General features: G+C 45.3%; 1 protein-coding gene across 3 annotated transcripts in view; it reads right to left on the bottom strand.

Moving 5' to 3' along the window:
- DAGLA (diacylglycerol lipase alpha) overlaps positions 1-19,132 on the bottom strand; it is a 153,824-nt gene that overhangs the window by 75,590 nt on the left and 59,102 nt on the right. For all 3 annotated transcript variants that reach the window (XR_011024755.1, XM_068260428.1, XM_068260429.1), the window contains exon 2: positions 3,709-3,846. Coding sequence is in view for 2 of the 3 variants with exons in the window: in XM_068260428.1 (XP_068116529.1) it covers positions 3,709-3,803 (95 nt within the window). In the remaining variant the exon portion in view is untranslated. The remainder of the gene's footprint in view (positions 1-3,708; positions 3,847-19,132) is intronic.

Genomic DNA, 19,132 nt, shown 5'->3' on the forward strand with positions numbered 1-19,132 from the left:
GCAGACAAGCGCATCAGTGTAAGGCGGCTGTGCAGAGAAGCGCTTCAGTGTGAGGTGGGTGTGCAGAGAAGCGCTTCAGTGTGAGGTGATTGTGCAGAGAAGTGCTTCAGTGTGAGGTGGCTGTGCAGAAAAGCGCTTCAGTGCAAGGTGGTTGTGCAGAGAAGCACTTCAGTGTAAGGTGGTTGTGCAGAGAAGCACTTCAGTGTAAGGTGGTTGTGCAGAGAAGCACTTCAGTGTAAGGTGGTTGTGCAGAGAAGCACTTCAGTGTAAGGTGGTTGTGCAGAGAAGCACTTCAGTGTAAGGTGGTTGTGCAGAGAAGCACTTCAGTGTAAGCAGCTATGCAGAGAAGCGCTTCAGTGTCAGGTGGCTGTGCAGAGAAGCGCTTCAGTGCAAGGTGGTTGTGCAGAGAAGCGCTTCAGTGTAAGGTGGCTGTGCGGAGAAGCGCTTCAGTGTGAGGTGGGTGTGCAGAGAAGTGCTTCAGTGTAAGGTGGTTGTGCAGAAAAGCGCTTCAGTGTAAGGTGGGTGTGCAGAGAAGTGCTTCAGTGTAAGGTGGCTGTGCAGAAAAGCGCTTCAGTGTAAGGTGGGTGTGCAGAGAAGTGCTTCAGTGTAAGCAGCTGTGCAGAGAAGTGCTTCAGTGTAAGGTGGCTGTGCAGAGAAGCGCTTCAGTGTAAGGTGGCTGTGCAGAGAAGCGCTTCAGTGTAAGGCGGCTGTGCAGAGAGGTTCCTAAGTGAAAGGTGACTGTGTAGGCAGGCAAAGGTTTCTGTGTATGCATGCAAAAAAATGGCATGTTGCATGACAGCTTTGCAAGGAGATAAATGGTTTAAAGTATACTAGCTGGGCACACAGAAAAGCACATCTATGTGTTGTTGCTGTGCAGGAAAGGTGGCTATGCAGATAGACAATGAATTGAGTGTGTGGTGGCTGTGTAGGGAGCAATGGTGTTAATTCATGATTGGTCATGTAGGCAAAAAAGCAGGTAAGTGGTGGTTCTGCAGGTGAGAGACAGTTCTTTGTCTGTTCGTCATTGCATGCTTTGCACTACTATGTTTTTGCCGCTTTGTACTATGCTCTATGCCGATGTGTACCACAAACAATTCCGAGTGTGGCAACTGCTGCACTTGGCGAAATAAATCTGATTCTGATTCAATGTATGCTAGCTGTTCAGGCAGGGAAGGTGTTAAGTGCTTAAAGTGAACCAGAGACGAAGCACCCTTATGTATTTTACCATATTTATATCAGTGGGAACATTAGAGAAAAAAACCTATCCTGCTCTCTGTTTCATTCTTCACTGCTCAGCATGCTGGTTATCAGCCCTGATAAAATCCCAGACTGAGCATTCAGTCTAGCTTTGTTCAGGAATCATTATAGCAGAGTCTGTCTTCTCTGATGTGTACCAAGTCATTGCTGCTTCAAAAGCCACAGTGGCAAAACAAAACAAAGTCATTGGGAACAGAAATAATAAAAAAAAAAAAATCCGGATATTACCTAAGGAGAGGGAAGGCTCTGGGTCCTATAAAAAAGCCTTCCCTCTCCTCTCCTGGTCCCTGTTACAGCGCAGGATTCCCCGTAGCAGTATTTGACCAATTTGGTCAAATACTGCTGCTATCTTTACCGCCGAAGGAAGGCTTTGAAGTCTTTGGGAGCCCAAGTGCTCCCGAAGATGGGCCGCTCCATACGGCGCACGCGCAAGTGCTCTCACAGATGCGTAGTATGGAGCTGCCTGTCTTCATGAGGACTCGGCTTCTGAAGTACCCCGCGGCGGGGGATTCAAACAAAGGAGCTGCCGCCGCAACAATGGCACCAGGAGAGAAGTGCAGAGAAGTGCTTCAGTGTAAGCTGGCTGTACAGGTAAGTGCTTCAGTGTAATGTGGTTGTGCAGAGAAGCGCTTCAGTGTCAGGCGGCTGTGCAGACAAGCGCATCAGTGTAAGGCGGCTGTGCAGAGAAGCGCTTCAGTGTGAGGTGGGTGTGCAGAGAAGCGCTTCAGTGTGAGGTGATTGTGCAGAGAAGTGCTTCAGTGTGAGGTGGCTGTGCAGAAAAGCGCTTCAGTGCAAGGTGGTTGTGCAGAGAAGCACTTCAGTGTAAGGTGGTTGTGCAGAGAAGCACTTCAGTGTAAGGTGGTTGTGCAGAGAAGCACTTCAGTGTAAGGTGGTTGTGCAGAGAAGCACTTCAGTGTAAGGTGGTTGTGCAGAGAAGCACTTCAGTGTAAGGTGGTTGTGCAGAGAAGCACTTCAGTGTAAGCAGCTATGCAGAGAAGCGCTTCAGTGTCAGGTGGCTGTGCAGAGAAGCGCTTCAGTGCAAGGTGGTTGTGCAGAGAAGCGCTTCAGTGTAAGGTGGCTGTGCGGAGAAGCGCTTCAGTGTGAGGTGGGTGTGCAGAGAAGTGCTTCAGTGTAAGGTGGTTGTGCAGAAAAGCGCTTCAGTGTAAGGTGGGTGTGCAGAGAAGTGCTTCAGTGTAAGGTGGCTGTGCAGAAAAGCGCTTCAGTGTAAGGTGGGTGTGCAGAGAAGTGCTTCAGTGTAAGCAGCTGTGCAGAGAAGTGCTTCAGTGTAAGGTGGCTGTGCAGAGAAGCGCTTCAGTGTAAGGTGGCTGTGCAGAGAAGCGCTTCAGTGTAAGGCGGCTGTGCAGAGAGGTTCCTAAGTGAAAGGTGACTGTGTAGGCAGGCAAAGGTTTCTGTGTATGCATGCAAAAAAATGGCATGTTGCATGACAGCTTTGCAAGGAGATAAATGGTTTAAAGTATACTAGCTGGGCACACAGAAAAGCACATCTATGTGTTGTTGCTGTGCAGGAAAGGTGGCTATGCAGATAGACAATGAATTGAGTGTGTGGTGGCTGTGTAGGGAGCAATGGTGTTAATTCATGATTGGTCATGTAGGCAAAAAAGCAGGTAAGTGGTGGTTCTGCAGGTGAGAGACAGTTCTTTGTCTGTTCGTCATTGCATGCTTTGCACTACTATGTTTTTGCCGCTTTGTACTATGCTCTATGCCGATGTGTACCACAAACAATTCCGAGTGTGGCAACTGCTGCACTTGGCGAAATAAATCTGATTCTGATTCAATGTATGCTAGCTGTTCAGGCAGGGAAGGTGTTAAGTGCTTAAAGTGAACCAGAGACGAAGCACCCTTATGTATTTTACCATATTTATATCAGTGGGAACATTAGAGAAAAAAACCTATCCTGCTCTCTGTTTCATTCTTCACTGCTCAGCATGCTGGTTATCAGCCCTGATAAAATCCCAGACTGAGCATTCAGTCTAGCTTTGTTCAGGAATCATTATAGCAGAGTCTGTCTTCTCTGATGTCTTTTCAAGCCCAAGCCTGCCCCCTTCTGGCTCTGCTATAATGACTCAGCTATAATGATTCCTGAGCAAAGCCAGACTGAATGCTGATTCTGGGATTTTATCAGGGCTGGTAACAAGCAGGCTGAGCAGTGAAGGATGAAGCAGAGAGCAGGGTAGGTGTTTTCTCTAATGTTCCCACTGATATATACGATAAAATACAGGAGGGTGCTTCGTCTGTGGTTCACTTTAAATGGTGGTATAAACAAAGCTAAATAAGAAATAATATTTTGAACTAGTAATGAAACATAACAATTACAGATTTTATTCAAACAAAATTGGCAGATATTGCACAGTAAACTTTGCATAGTATATACACTAAATCCTTTTTTACTGGCAAACAGTGGTCATTGAGGTATGCGGTTTTGCCACTTACCAGGTGCTATGCAGTACAAATAGGAAGATTCCTGGCAGCACCAAATCATCGCTGCCCACAGACCAGCGCCGGCGGAACACAACAATCCCCGGCATGGTGAGCAGCCAGCACTGGGTCACCGCGGCCTGCCTTTACTGTCTGCAACACAAAGAAACACAAGCATTGAAACAGGGCAACATAATGAGAAGTTAATAATGTCAGTGAACAATAACTAAGAAACTTAAACTGCAGTAGCAATCGCTGCTTTCTTCTGCATGTCAAAAACACTAATATTTAACCTGAGTTTTTATCAGTTTGTTATCAGTACAATATCAGCTGGAAACAATACTGGCTGGTACAGAGCTCTCTACACAAACAGATATTGGTAAGCAAGGGGGCAACCTTTGGAATGGCTCAACAACTGGCCATCAGGAATTAATGATACGTCCAATTTTTGTTCTTAGCAATAAAAGTGTTACTGCACTGAAATCATGACTGCATAGCAGACATTGCATCATCTGCACAGACAGTGGCAGAACTGTTTTCACCGCAGAGCTTACAGTCTAAGCTTTGATGGCCGTTACTGTCTGCTCCTTTACATCTCACATGAATATGAATATCATGTCCTTGTTTCTGTTGCCGTAGGCCATGTCTTGCACAATAGTGAATATACAGTGAAGTTACCCTCTGTGACGCCACAGCCTAACAAGCAGCCTCTGTTCCCACTCAGCTCGGCGCCCACCACGGTCCATTCCTTCCCTTCTTCAGCTTGTTCTCTGTGCGCACACACCTGCTGCAGCACATGACTCTGCGCCTTCTAGCCTCCTTTGTCACTTGCTACTCCACCTGCTCTAACTTTAGCCAGTAAGGTTTCTCTTTCTCATTTTAGGCTGCAGTCTTGTAGAACAACAATCCATACAATCCAAAGCACTCGGTACTACTAACACACGTCAATAGCTACAAGCACCTACTTCCTGTCCTACATAAGAGACAACTGGTCCACTATTCTTGAGCATTTGTACACATCTGAGGCATTTCCTTATTGTAATCAGCAAAGCAAACCTGTCAAAGATCTGGTTAACAGCTACAGAAAACAGAGGTGAAAACTGCACATCAAAATATTCTGTAGTTACCAGGGATGGTCGGAATTGCCAATTTTTGCTTCGCGGAAAATCCGCATTTCGCCATTGCCGACCACCGCTACCAATTCTGCTTTCCGCTACCGATTTCCGCATTCTGATGCAGATTAATTAGGAAATTTTAGCCGATTTTAACATTGATTTTCTCAAAAACTACAAGGTCTTTTTGAAAGATTTTTTTCTCTTCTTGTTCCCAATCTTACTCTTAACATAGCCTGAAAATTCGGTGTGTCTAGCACCTATGGGGGGCTTTGCTGTTAACCTCTAAATTCGGCAACATACCGCATATCAGTAATCCAGATTTTCCGCATCTTACATTACAGTCAATGGCCACCGACTTTAGCGGTTATTAGCAAAGCCCCCATAGGAGCTAGACACAACAAATTTTCAGGGTATGTTAAGCAGAATAGTGGAAACAAGAGGAAAAAAAAATCTTTCAAAAAGACCTTGTAGTTTTTGAAAAAAATCAATGTTAAAGTCGGCAATAATTTCCTCAAAAAAGTCCAAGATTTCAGCGAAAATCCGATTAACCGCAATTGTATAACCGACTTCCGATGCGGAAATGCAATTTCCTATCGGAAATTCGAACGAGCATCCCTAGTAGTTACATGGATAAATGAATGTGAAGTCAAAGTGAGAATGAATGGCCTGAGCTCCAGTATTTGCCTACTGGTCACTGAATCCACTCATGCAATTATAAGACCAATAGTGAGCACTGCAAGGAGGTAAAACACTACCCAATCTGCACAGCTACAGGTATGCTCAGCATTATTTGCCAAGCAATATCTGTGGAACTAACGAGCACTTTGGCGTAAGTTTTCATTGACTATAACCTCTAATTATGTAATTTTTTTCATCAAATCCTGTTTATTTGGGCTAGGCTTGCTGTAATGGAATAAACTGTACTTTGAAATCTGTCTCCACAGGAAGCATTTAAAAGGACCTCTAATCAATAATGCATATGCTGGTTTATTGTTTTGCTTTCTGGAAAGAGATATTAGAAAGCGAGGAAATCTAAAAGCAATAATGTGTTAGCATCTGAATGCATTGAGTAATAACAGTATAAAAGTCACCACCAATAAATATTGCTTATTTATGTGGTTACATAGGTCAATGAGGATTATAGTAGGGTTGGCAGAAGCATTAGGCCTTTGAATGCATAGGTAAGGATTCTGCTATAGTTGATAGCAGTTGATAAGGGTGGGTAAAAGCTAAAATCAGTGTACACATGTATGTCTCAGGACTTGATCACATAGGCAACAGTTCAGGGCAGAGTGCTGTACAGACATGTTGCATGGCTACAGCCTTGCGTTGCATCCTGTTGCTATGGAGGGGTAAGGAGCATCCAGTGGGGGAGGTAAGGAGGGGGGGGGGGGGAAATCACACTCCACATCTCTCAGAGTCGCATCAGGGAGGTTGCACACACACTAGGTTCTCAGCTCAGACCAAACCACCTCGGCCAAGAACCCAGTAGCATGTGTACTGGGCATAAAGGGGTAGCTGAACTGATATGACACAATAAAATAAACACATATGGTAGTCCATGTCCTAAAAAGTAAATAAAATGCAAGACACTCTTATCTGGCTAAGAAAACACTGCTGATTAGGGATGGTCAGAAATACTGATTTCCAATTCCGCAGGGATTCCGATTTCCGCCAATATAGATTATCGATTTTGTGGATTTCTGCTTTCCAGGTATTTTTTTTTCCGAGTTGACTCGGAAGTATTGGCCCAATTAGATAATGCATTATTTTACCACAGTAACCAAAATACCACAGGGGTATCCGAGTCTTGTGATTGGTCTAAAATTACAGATTTTCACTGAAAAACTCTGCATTCTCCGATTGGTCCAATGCTTCTGAGTTCTGTGATTGGGCAAAAATTACAGAGTTGCAGTAATTCGGTATTCCGGAATTTTCAATTCTGTGGAATCCGAATGCTCGAGCATCCCTACTGCTACGGTTTCAATTCTGAAAAACATTAAAGGGTTGTTACTCCTGTTTGTTTTGCAGCAGTATGGATAAGATTTTATATCAGACTGTCATGACTGCTGTTTATAATTTAGCCTTAAAAAGTCAGATCTTAGCGTTAGATGCAAGGTTAGAGATAGAGGTGTCAGGGGTTAGGCAGAATTCAGTGGGTAAGGTCAGAGAGTGGCTCGGAGGGGGAGGTATGTTCAGGGCCACGTATGAATGCACATTTATGGGATTGGTGCTCATTAGTGCAATGTTCTAGACCCAGTTAAAGAGCAATAGACCAATACAAACAAAAGTCACACTGATAGCGTATAGCTGCAGCAAATAACCCTACCACAAGTACCAGTCCAGTGTTCTCACAGGCTCTTTTAGCCGGGTGCTCCACCCGGCTAGTTTTGGTGAGCACCCGGATGTCATTGGCTCACCACCTCCTATTCTGTAAGCAGACTTGCACACAGAAGCACAGGCCCTGCATTCTCTCATTGCGCCCCACCCGGCTACTTTTTCATGCCACCCAGCTACTATTTCATGCCACCCGGCTGAAAAAAAAATTCTGGGGAGAACAAGTCTTAATACCAACCACCTACCAGGAATATCAGAGTACCTACTTATCACAGGGCCCAGTCTAGAGCACGCCTACTGTTTCTTAGATGCATGAACAACTGGAACTAAAAAAAGCAGAAGTGGTTTAAAGTTCACTAAAGGTTAGAACGTCTTTGAAACTTTTACCTTGGTCCCTATCCCCATGTGTAAGGAATTCCTTTACTTCCTGCTAATCTCTTTGGCTGCAGTAGTGTCTGAATCACACACCTGAAACCACAAGCATGTGGCTAAACCTGAATGGCATGCTTGTTCAGGGTCTATGGCTTACGCCACATTTACAGTTTTTGTAAAGCGACTCACCGCGTAGCAATGCACCACCTATTACGACTTTCACACTGCAGCAGGCGCATTTGGGAATAACGGTTGCTGTATGGTAACACACTGCATGCATCGTTCCTGGTTAACAATAGCACTGAAGCATACATTTTATTGACTGTATGCTTCACTGTACCCAACACAACGCGAGCATCACGCATGGCGCCGATGTCCTGAGCTATTGTGTTGTGTTCCTACTATTACTGTGAACGCTACGGCTACTGTGAAAGTGGCCTAAAATTATTATGCTAAGTACACACAATGCAATTTTCTGACAGATTTACTGACAGATCAATGATTTCCAACAAGCCCGATCTGATTTCCGATCGATTTTTCATAGAAGTGAACAGAAAAACAATTAAAAAAAACAATAAGAGATCAGATCGGATATGTTGGAAATAATCAATCTGATAGTAAATCTGTCAGAAAATTGCATTGTGTGTACCTAGCATAGGGGTATTAAAGACAGAGGCTTAGCAGGACAGCCAGCCTATCAGCGTTGTTTAACCACCCTGGCGTTTTGATTATTTGCGGCGCTCGGCCGCGGATGGGGTTTTTTAACCTAGCGCTAGCTACATGATTCCCCCCTCTCTGCGGCATCCCTCCCACCCCTCCAATCACCGCCGGTGATCATACGCAACAGGAAATCCCGCTCTGAACGGGATTTCCTGTTAGAGATTCCCTCGTCGGCATGGCGATGATCGGAATGACGTCATCGACGTCAGGGGGAGCCCCGATCCACCCCATAGCGCAGCCTGGCAGTGATTGGCCAGGCTACGCTGAGGGTCTAGGGAGGCCCTCTTTCGCAGCGGCTAGCGGCGGCGACCATCGAACGAAACACGCAGCTAGCAAAGTGCTAGCTGCGTGTTTTAAAAAAAAAAAAATTATAAAAAAGACCCACCAGGGGCTGAGCAATCCACCACGGTGGTCATGAACGAGCTAAGCTCATCCAAACCGCTCAGGTGGTTAAAAGGAAATAAATATGTCAGCCTCCCCTCAGTTCAGTTCAGGATTGCTTTAATTCCGCAAAGCTGTTTTTAAAGAGAGACTGAAGCGAACAAAAATTGCTATTTTTACCTCATAGTTCACTTCAGTATTCTCAGTAGAGGTAAACCGCAGCATCCCCGAGCCAAAACGAGGGCTTTAAACTCCCCAAATCCCGGGGGGGATCCGGGGAGCACTTCCTGAAAGAGGCAGAGCTTTCTGCTGTAGCTCTGCCTCTACTGATGTCAATCGCCGCGGATCTCCACCTCTCCCCGCCCCTCTCAGTCTTCCTTCACAGAGAGGGGCGGGGAGAGGTGGAGATCTGCGCGGCGTTTGACGTCAGTGGAGGCAGAGCTACAGCTCAAAGCTCTGCCTCCCCTGGCAGCAAAATCCACGACCAAGAAAGTTGTGGGATTTTGCCCCAGGATTTGGGGGTCTAAAGCCCTCGTTTTGGCTCGGGGATGCAGCAGTTTACCTCTACTGAGACTACTGAAGCGAACCACGAGATAAAAATAGCAATTTTTGTTTGCTTTAGAGTCTCTTTAAGCGCTTGCGATTTGAAAAGCTGTTGCTAATGTAATGCTATGTGTGTGATCTACCCAGAGCGATGTGATTTTATAAAAATCCCCCATAGCATTGCATTAGCAAGAGCTTTTTAAATCACTAGTGCTAAAAAAAACTCTTGCAGTGTGGACCAGGCCTAACCTCTTTCCACTCTAACCAAAACTAGTATAGAGTGAGACACAGCGGCCCAATCCAGCAAGTGGTCAGAGAGTTGTGACTGCATCATATCCCGCCTAATATCAGATTTCTGTAAGGTCTCTTGCACACTACATGCAATTCCGATTTTGACGTGATTTTACATGCGATTCCGAATTTTACACTATTTTACATGCAATTCCAATTTGTAATTTTTAATCGGTACTGCATGCTGTGTTTTTACTGCGCTTTTCTTCTTATTTTTAAGCATCCAGGGAAAATCGTAATCGCAAATCTGATTTGCAGGGGGCCTCAAACACCGTGATTGAGAAATGACCCTGGTCAACCTGCTAAGCTTGCTGCAAAGCTACACAGCCCTCAATCCCCTGCTGCCCCCCCCCCCCTCCCCCTGCCAAGCCAAAGACAATTTTCAGCTGCAGGATCATGCTTCCAATCAATAAACTGTCTGAAATCAATCCGAATTTATGGTCACCTGAAGTTAGATTTAATAGGCAGGCTTCCTGTGTGTGAAGACAAACAGTACAGACATGGTACTGTGCTTTAGATGTATTTCAACAAAGGGGCTCTTCAGCCTCCTCCTATTTCCTAGACACAAAATCCATAACAATATATTTGCATTATTGATCAAGAGCTATTTTTAAAGCTTGCTGTGAATTTTTTTTTAGAATATCTGCTCACAAAGTACTCACATCTTTGTAAGCTCCTTTCTGACCCCTGACACCCACTCACTAAAAAACATTGTTCTCTTCTGATCCTTGCTAGGATTTCTCCGCTGAAGCAGCCACTATTTGCAACACTTGTCAGTCTAGTTCAGGAAACGTATAGAATGTTTGCACTCGTGAACAAATATGAGGTGCAGGCTATTTTCAGTGTAATGTCTGCACAGTATCTTGGCACTGCCAGGACAAGATACATAGACACCTGCCGGAACTGACATTTACGCCAAAGCAGTCAGGCCTGATTTACTACAGTTCTCCTGAGGTGGACAACAAAACCTATTCAGAAAACCTGACCGGGATCTATTAAAACCTGTCTCCTATTAACCACTTGGTGCCATTACTGCAGCATATTCATGTCATCTGTACCATCTGTCATCTGTACTCGTTTTGACATAACAATGTGACTGTAAATCTGTAGCTGTAATGAGCACAGTTAGCTGGCTAGCATGTGCCTGTGCTCATATAAGAGGACTAATAAGGAAAGCCCTCCTGGATGTCTGATCGCCCCTTCCACCCTCCTGTTGATATAAACAGATGGAAGCAATGCTGAGGTAAACTATTACACTTATCCCCATTCCAGTGATAATTGTGGCTCTCCTGTGTCCTTTATGTGCACTGGTTCTCAGCTTGGTGACCTGGTACATATGTCTGACAAGGCTGGTTCCAAAGCAAACACCACACCTGAAATCATCACTGGCACTGGGAGGGGTGAAATACTACATACCCAGATTGTTTCCAGTGCCAATCTCTATATGGAGGGGAATCATAAGACTATAAAGGAGCTCATAGGAAGCACTAAGAGAGCACCACAGAGGCATTGGGAGACTAAATATAAAAGGGGCAACATAGAGGAAGCAAAGAGAGGCCATTGTATAGTAAACAGTGTGGGTATACAGTGGAGGAAATAATTATTTGACCCCTCACTGATTTTGTAAGTTTGTCCAATGACAAAGAAATGAAAAGTCTCAGAACAGTATAATTTCAATGGTAGGTTTATTTTAACAGTGGCAGATGGCACATCAAAAGGAAAATCGAAAAAATAACCTTAAATAAAAGATAGCAACTGATTTGCATTTCATTGAGTGAAATAAGTTTTTGAACCCTCTAACAATAAAAGACTTAATACTTAGTGGAAAAACCCTTGTTTGCAAGCACAGAGGTCAAACGTTTCTTGTAATTGATGACCAAGTTTGCACACATTTTAGGAGGAATGTTGGTCCACTCCTCTATGCAGATCATCTCTAAATCCCTAATGTTTCGAGGCTGTCTCTGTGCAACTCTGAGCTTGAGCTCCCTTCATAGGTTTTCTATTGGATTAAAGGGAAGGTTCAGGGAGGGTAGGGAAAAAATAAAAATCAATTTCCACTTACCTGGGGCTTCCTCCAGCCCGTGGCAGGCAGGAGGTGCCCTCGCCGCCGCTCCGCAGGCTCCCGGTGGTCTCCGGTGGCCGACCCGACCTGGCCAGGCCGGCTGCCAGGTCGGGCTCTTCTGCGCTCCAAGTCCTTCAAGAGCCCGACCTGGCAGCCGGCCTGGCCAGGTCGGGTCGGCCACCGGAGACCACCGGGAGCCTGCGGAGCGGCGGCGAGGGCACCTCCTGCCTGCCACGGGCTGGAGGAAGCCCCAGGTAAGTGGAAATTGATTTTTATTTTTTCCCCACCCTCCCTGAACCTTCCCTTTAAGGTCCGGAGACTGACTAGGCCACTCCATGACCTTAATGTGCTTCTTCTTGAGCCACTCCTTTGTTGCCTTTGCTGTATGTTTTGGGTCATTGTCGTGCTGGAACACCCATCCACGACCCATTTTCAGTTTCCTGGCAGAGGGAAGGAGGTTGTCGTTCAGGATTTCACGATACATGGCTCCGTCCATTTTCCCGTTAATGCGATTAAGTTGTCCTGTGCCCTTAGCAGAAAAACACCCCCAAAGCAAAATGTTTCCACCCCCATGCTTGACGGTGGGGACGGTGTTTTGGGGGTCATAGGCAGCATTTTTCTTCCTCCAAACACAGCGAGTTGAGTTAATGCCAAAGAGCTCTATTTTGGTCTCATCAGACCACAGCACCTTCTCCCAGTCACTCACAGAATCATTCAGGTGTTCATTGGCAAACTTCAGACGGGCCTGCACATGTGCCTTCTTGAGCAGGGGGACCTTGCGAGCCCTGCAGGATTTTCTCTTTCAAAATGTTTATTGAAATTTTCACAATACAATATATCGTCTGTTGCAGACTTAGCACAGAACAAACTGAACATAATGATGTACATATTATAAGTTGGTGGACCAGCACAACAGTCTAGCCTAAGGCTCACATCTACACCAAAGTAACATCGTCTGACAAGGTGCTGTTTTCCATTGACTTTTAAATTTAACATAGCTAAATCAGGCGCTAAAACCCACAGATAAAGATTGAAGGGGAAGGGTCCCTTCAAAGTAGAGGAAAAGAGAAGACAGAAAAGTAGGAAAGAAAGTAGAAAAGAAGAAAGAAGAGATGAGGGTATCTGGGGCCCTCTTAACTTCCTATCCATTGCAAGAGAGCAATGTGCATAAGGGTAATCAGTGATTGCCTATGTAATTTGAGGCAAGCCTATATATGAGCGCCAAGGATTCCATGTTTTGTAATGTCTCTCCACCTTATCTTCCAGTACTCCAGCCATCTGCTCTTGAATCATAAAATTTGTTACTCTATTCTTCAGTTCCTCAAATGAAACAAACTGGGTCCTCCATGCTCGTGCTATTACTTGAGAAGCTGCCATGAAAATAAAGTTAGCCAGAATGTTTTGAGGTTTATTAAGTGTTTCTAGTCTGGAGTGCAAAAGAGCAGACCATGGATCTTTAGCAATTGATTTGTTGAATAGTGATCTGAGCAATCTGTACACCCGAGACCAGAACCTTGAGAGCATGGGGCATTGCCAAAAGGTGTGTAACATGTCACCTTTAGTATCACAGCCTCGAAAACAGTTACCAGTGTTAGATTGGGAGAGATGTCGGAGTCTGGAGGGTACCCAGTACCATCGTAGCATCACTTTATAGGCTGATTCGACCAGTGCTAGATTAAGAGAGAGTTTAGGAGTTATGTCCCATATGTTTCCCCACTCCTCTTTAGTTTTTGTACTACCCAGATCAGATTCCCATCTTTGCACATATCCATGGCGGAAGGATTGGGGTGGATCATTAAGTAAAGCATATATTACCGATATTGCTCCCTTGGCAAAAGGATCTGAAGCGCAATATCTCTCAAATCTGGTCATAGCAAGAGGAAATTGTGTCTGGGGTGAAAGTAAAGATTTCAGCCAGTGGCTTAATTGCATGTAACGAAATCTTTCTGTTGCCGGAATTTGGTATTTTTCGCTGAGATTATCCCAGGTCAATATGCCTGAGCTATAGGTCAGAGCTTTAACTTGCTCCAATCCCCGAACCCTCCACCATTTAAAACTCCTAGGGTTGTCGTGTGCTGGAGTAAATAGCGGGTTGTCTATGAAGGATACCAATGGTAAAGTGGGTGACATCAAACCTGAAGAATAGCGTACCGTGTCCCAGACTGTTAGCCAGTGTTGCATAATTACGCTTAGATTCTTGGGGCGAAGCTTCTTGGGAAGCCAGACAGGGGTTTGGATCGATTGGGGAGCAGCTGTCGGGATGTCAAATAGAGTCCACGTGGGATTCAGCTGTGCTGCTCGGTAATAGTTGGCAAGATTGGGAACCCCCAGGCCTCCATCCCTCCTATGCGCATAAAGTGTCGCCTTAGGAACTCTGGGGCGGGACTTATTCCAAATGAAACTGTTTAATTTGCTCTGTAGCATCCTGAGAAAGTGAGGAGGGACGTGGGTCGGTAACAACCTGAAATAGTAGAGGATCTTAGGAAGGAGCGTCATTTTTATGGAATTTATCCGACCCAACCAGGAGAGATTATATGAAGACCATTGTGCCAAGGAATGGGTGATTGATTTTGCTAAAGGGTAATAGTTGTGTCGAAATAATGCTTGATGAGAGGCCGTCAGTTTTATTCCCAGGTAATCAATAAAAGTATCTGACCATAAGAAGGGGAACTGAGTTTTTAAAGATTCACTTGTGCTGGGAGATAGGGTGATATTGAGGAGTTTAGATTTGGCGGTGTTGACCTGGAGCCCTGAGACCTTGGAGAATCTGGCTAATAAGGACATAAGTTCTGGGAGAGAGGATTCTGGTTTAGTGATAAATATTAATAAATCATCCGCAAATAGGTTGAGTTTGTGGTGGATACCTTTCAATTCTACCCCTGAAATTCCATTGTTCTGTCGGATGGCAGTTGCCAAGGGCTCCATGGCCATGATGAAAAGGATAGGGGACAACGGGCACCCTTGTCTAGTACCTCTATTTATCTGAAAGAGGGGAGAGGTTTGACCTGCATAATGAATGCTGGCTGAGGGATTGGAATACAAAATTCTTACCCAAGAAGAGAAAGAGCCATCTAGCACCCACTTATTCAACACTGCAAATAAATATTCCCAAGAGACTGTGTCGAAGGCCTTGTAAATATCAAGGGAGAGACACATACCCTCTATTTTCCTGGAGTGTAATAACTCAAATACTTGGAGTGCTCGTAACGTAGCATCAGAGGCCTGGCGCCCTGGTACAAAACCGGTTTGGTCTTTATGGATTATGTTTGCTAAAAACGTATTTATTCGGGTAGCCAGAACCTTTCCCAGTAATTTATTGTCTATATTCAGCAGGGATATAGGTCTGAATTGTTGGAGATCTAGAGGCTCCTGCTCCGTCTTAGGAAGCATTGCTATGTTGGCTTGTAGGGAACTAGTATGAGGGGTCTGTCCTCTCTTATAGGCATTAAAAAGTGAGACTAGGAGAGGTCCCAGTGCTGTAGCAAATTTTTTTGTAGAATAAGCCAGAGAAGCCATCAGGCCCTGGGGTTATATAAGTTTTTATTGTTTTAATGGCTTCCAGTATTTCGTCTAATGTTATATCTCCATTAAGGGATTCTATAGAGTCCGTAGGAATTTGTGGGAGTGGGACCGAGTCTAAAAAGGATTTAATGTCTGAAGGTGAGGGAGGATGCGTCTGTGCGTACAGCTTGCTTAAGAAGTTATGGAAGCTATCAGTGATTTTGAGTGGGTCTGAGGTAGTTTGACCTGTAGGTAAGCGGACCATTGTTGTAGGGGGTCTATAGATCCTATTTTTCAGTTTATTGGCTAGCAATGTATGAGGCTTATTAGCCCATCTGTAGTATCTGTTCCGTTGCCACCTAAGGCATTTTTCGGCTGCATCAGTCAATTCGGAATCTAGCTGCACCCGAAGCGCATCCCTTTCTTGCTTCAATTGAGTGGAAGGGGTCTTTTTCCAGGCTGCTTCTGCTGCTTCAAACTTGGTTGTCAGCTCCGCGAACTCTTTCTGGCGTTGTTTTTTAATGTGTGAGGCTAGGCCTATTATGCGGCCGCGTACTGTCACTTTCAGTGCTTCCCAAAGGATCACAGGAGAAGAAACAGATTCACCGTTCTCGTCCAAATATTCCTCCAAATAGGAGTGAATTTTATCTAAAGTTGTTGGATCAGAGAGCAGTGAATCGTTCATTCGCCACTTGAAACTAGATTTCCTGGGAACCAGGGAGGAAAGTTGTGTAAGCAGGGGGCTATGGTCTGACCAAGGGACTGCTAATATTTTGGATTTAACTATATTTGGGAGTAGTTGTTGAGACAGGAACAAGTGGTCTATCCTGCAAAAGCTGCCGTGGGGGTTGGAATAAAATGTATAATCTCGCGTGGTGGGGTTTACCTCTCTCCAGGCATCATGTAGGTTTTGAGAATGAAATAAAGAATATATGACCGATGGACATGGGGCTCCAGGGGCCTGGGGTGAGGTAGTCTGGGGTGTTGGTTTAGACCTGTCCAGCTTTTCATCTAGTACTGAGTTGGTATCCCCGCACAATATGAGAGTGCCCACTTTATGACTATTGATAACCTGGACCAGGTGAGAAAGAAACCGTTCCTGGAATCTATTAGGTGCATAATATGACACTAATGTCAAGGGGACATCTCCCAGGGTCCCTACCAACAGCACATATCTCCCGGTTGGGTCGGAGATTTGGATTATACAAATCACGCGCCCGAGAACTATAGGTCAGTGGGTAATGATAACTGAGAAAAGAGGGGTGGGAAGACACTGAGAATCTGGTTTCCTGTAGGCAGACAATGTCCACCTTACAGGACTTGTAATAACGGAATGCCTTGGCTCTTTTCTGTGGAGCATTGAAACCTTGCACATTATGTGAAATTATTGTTAAACCTCCTATATCATTATGCGTTGCCATTGTACCAGATAAATGACTCTATAACCATATTGATATCATACCAGAGGAAGAAAGGGGGCCCCAGAGGACAGTAAAGAAATAGAGAGAGTTGAAGAAACAAAGGATGAGAAACTAGGTAAGAGTAGAGAAGAAGAGTTTGATGAAGGCGTCCCTCTAGTTGGAGGCCAAACAGAGGGAGGCCTGAGGATACCTGAGAGTGACTGGCCCTGCGCTTTAAGAGCGCAGGGAAAGTCAAAAGCACGCTCAGCAATGCTGAGAGTAAGGCCAAAAACATGGCAGGGGGTCGGCGACCTCCCCCAGCCGCATAGTTTGTTAAAACAGAAAGATATCGTAGTTTAAACGCCTACAAAAAACAGAACAGGCTCCAACCTAAAATGTAAAATACAACGGACAATGTGTATATAGATCCGGATCCAACATCACCTGAGGGAAAGAAAAGGTTAATCAGGAGCTAAAAGACATGTTAAGGTGGTACTTTTTAACCAGGGGGATCGACAGGAAAAATAATGGGCAGGCAATGTCCCTTCTGGTGTTTCTGTACAGTTCCTGAGTTATCCGTGGGATCAGGCTTCTATATATCATGCCTCTGGTCTAGAGTCAGTGGCAAGATTAAGTAAGCAGCAAGTCCGCTGTTTTCCAAGAATACTTATGAACTGGTATATTTAAACTGAGATGAAGAAAAAGGAATACGATCAAATTGACAATCTCGCAGGAAAAAGTAAAACAGTCATCCTGGGTCAGACATTCTAGAAGGAGAGGGTGAAGTCGCACCTCGTCTAGATGTAGTGTGGCGAGATTTAACCGTTTCCCAGAGAGGTTTAAAGCGGCTAGAATGTTGACTGTGGGCAGGGGATCCAGCAGGTAAGCTGAGCTGTAACAGTTCAAACTTTCGTTGAGCTTCCTCAGGTGAAGCAGCAGTGATATGCTTGTTTTGATATGTAAACATCAGTTTAAAGGGGAATCCCCATTTGTATTTCACCTTATGTGCCAGCAGTATTTGTAGGAAAGGCTTCATTGCTCGTCTGCGCTGGATTGTGGCTGGGGCCAGGTCTGCAAAGAGCTGGTAGCTGTAGCCTTGGAATACGAGATCGGCCTTATCACGGGCTGCCTTCAGGAGGGCCTCTTTCGTATTATAGAAAGTAGACTTCACTATCACATCACGGGGAGGACCCTTCTCTTTAAGTGGGGTGAGGGCCCTGTGAATGCGGTCAAACTCCAATCTGTCAATAGGTATAGACGGGTTCAGCTCCTGAAAGAGAGCAGTAACTGTAGATTGGAGGTCAGTCACTGTTTCCGGGATCCCGCGGATCCTGAGGTTGCAGCGCCGGGCCCTGTTTTAAAAGTCCTCCATTTTTAGATGCGAGAACTGTACATCTGCTTGTACTGCTTCTATATCTTTTTCATGTGCATCCAGAACTACTGTGGTTTTATCCATCCTTTGCTCAAGATCATTAGTACGTTTTCCCAGCTCTCTGATCTCCCTCTTTAGTTGGGGTGTGATATGTGTGGAGGCCTCATCTAATCTGCGCTGCAGGATTGCCTCAAACTGCTCCAATAGAGCCCTGTCCCATGCAGTTGTGCCCCCGGTACATTTAGCTGCGGTAGTGAGCTTCTTTCTGCGGTCCACCGATTGACTCGAGGCGACACTGCTATTGTTGTCAGAAGCATGGGCTGGAGACTCGGCGCGCTGCTGCTGCCCGGACGCCATCTTGGGCGGAGTGCTGTTTGCGGAGGGAGGCTGAGATGCGTCTCCTCCGTTCCGTTTGCCGGTGCGGCGCCCGCCCATTCGTGTTCTGAGAGGGCTAGGGAGCTTTGCCGTTCGGGTGAGCCGGCTGGGGCAGGTCTGCTGTAGGCGTGCTGGGATCTAATGCGGCCGGGAGGTGCAGGACAAGGCTAGCACGCGTCCATCTTCCTCGGCTGCTGGCCATGCCCCCCGCCCTGCAGGATTTTAATCCATTGCGGTGTAATGTGTTTCCAATGGTTTTCTTGGTGACTGTGGTCCCTGCTAATTTGAGGTCATTCACTAACTCCTCCCGTGTAGTTCTAGGATGCTTTTTCACCTTTCTCAGAACCATTGACACCCCACGAGGTGAGATCTTGCGTGGAGCCCCAAAGCGAGGTCGATGGATGGTCATTTTGTGCTCCTTCCATTTTCGAACAATCGCACCAACAGTTGTCACCTTCTCTCCCAGCTTCTTGCTAATGGTTTTGTAGCCCATTCCAGCCTTGTGCAGATCTACAATTTTGTCTCTGACATCCTTGGACAGCTCTTTGGTCTTTCCCATGTTGGAGAGTTTGGAGTCTGCTTGATTGATTGATTCTGTGGACAGGTGTCTTTTATACAGGTGACTAGTTAAGACAGGTGTCCTTAATGAGGGTGACTAATTGAGTAGAAGTGTCTAACCACTCTGTGGGAGCTAGAACTCTTAATGGTTGGTAGGGATTCAAAAACTTATTTCACTCAATGAAATGCAAATCAGTTGCTATCTTTTATTTAAGGTTATTTTTTCGATTTTCCTTTTGATGTGCTATCTGCCACTGTTAAAATAAACCTACCATTGACATGATACTGTTCTGAGACTTCATTTCTTTGTCATTGGACAAACTTACAAAATCAGTGAGGGGTCAAATAATTATTTCCTCCACTGTATATCATATAGAGGACATCATATAGGAACGCCCTATTGGGAGACACT

Source organism: Hyperolius riggenbachi, chromosome 11 (genome assembly GCF_040937935.1).
Source record: "Hyperolius riggenbachi isolate aHypRig1 chromosome 11, aHypRig1.pri, whole genome shotgun sequence".
Taxonomy (NCBI): Eukaryota; Metazoa; Chordata; class Amphibia; order Anura; family Hyperoliidae; genus Hyperolius; species Hyperolius riggenbachi.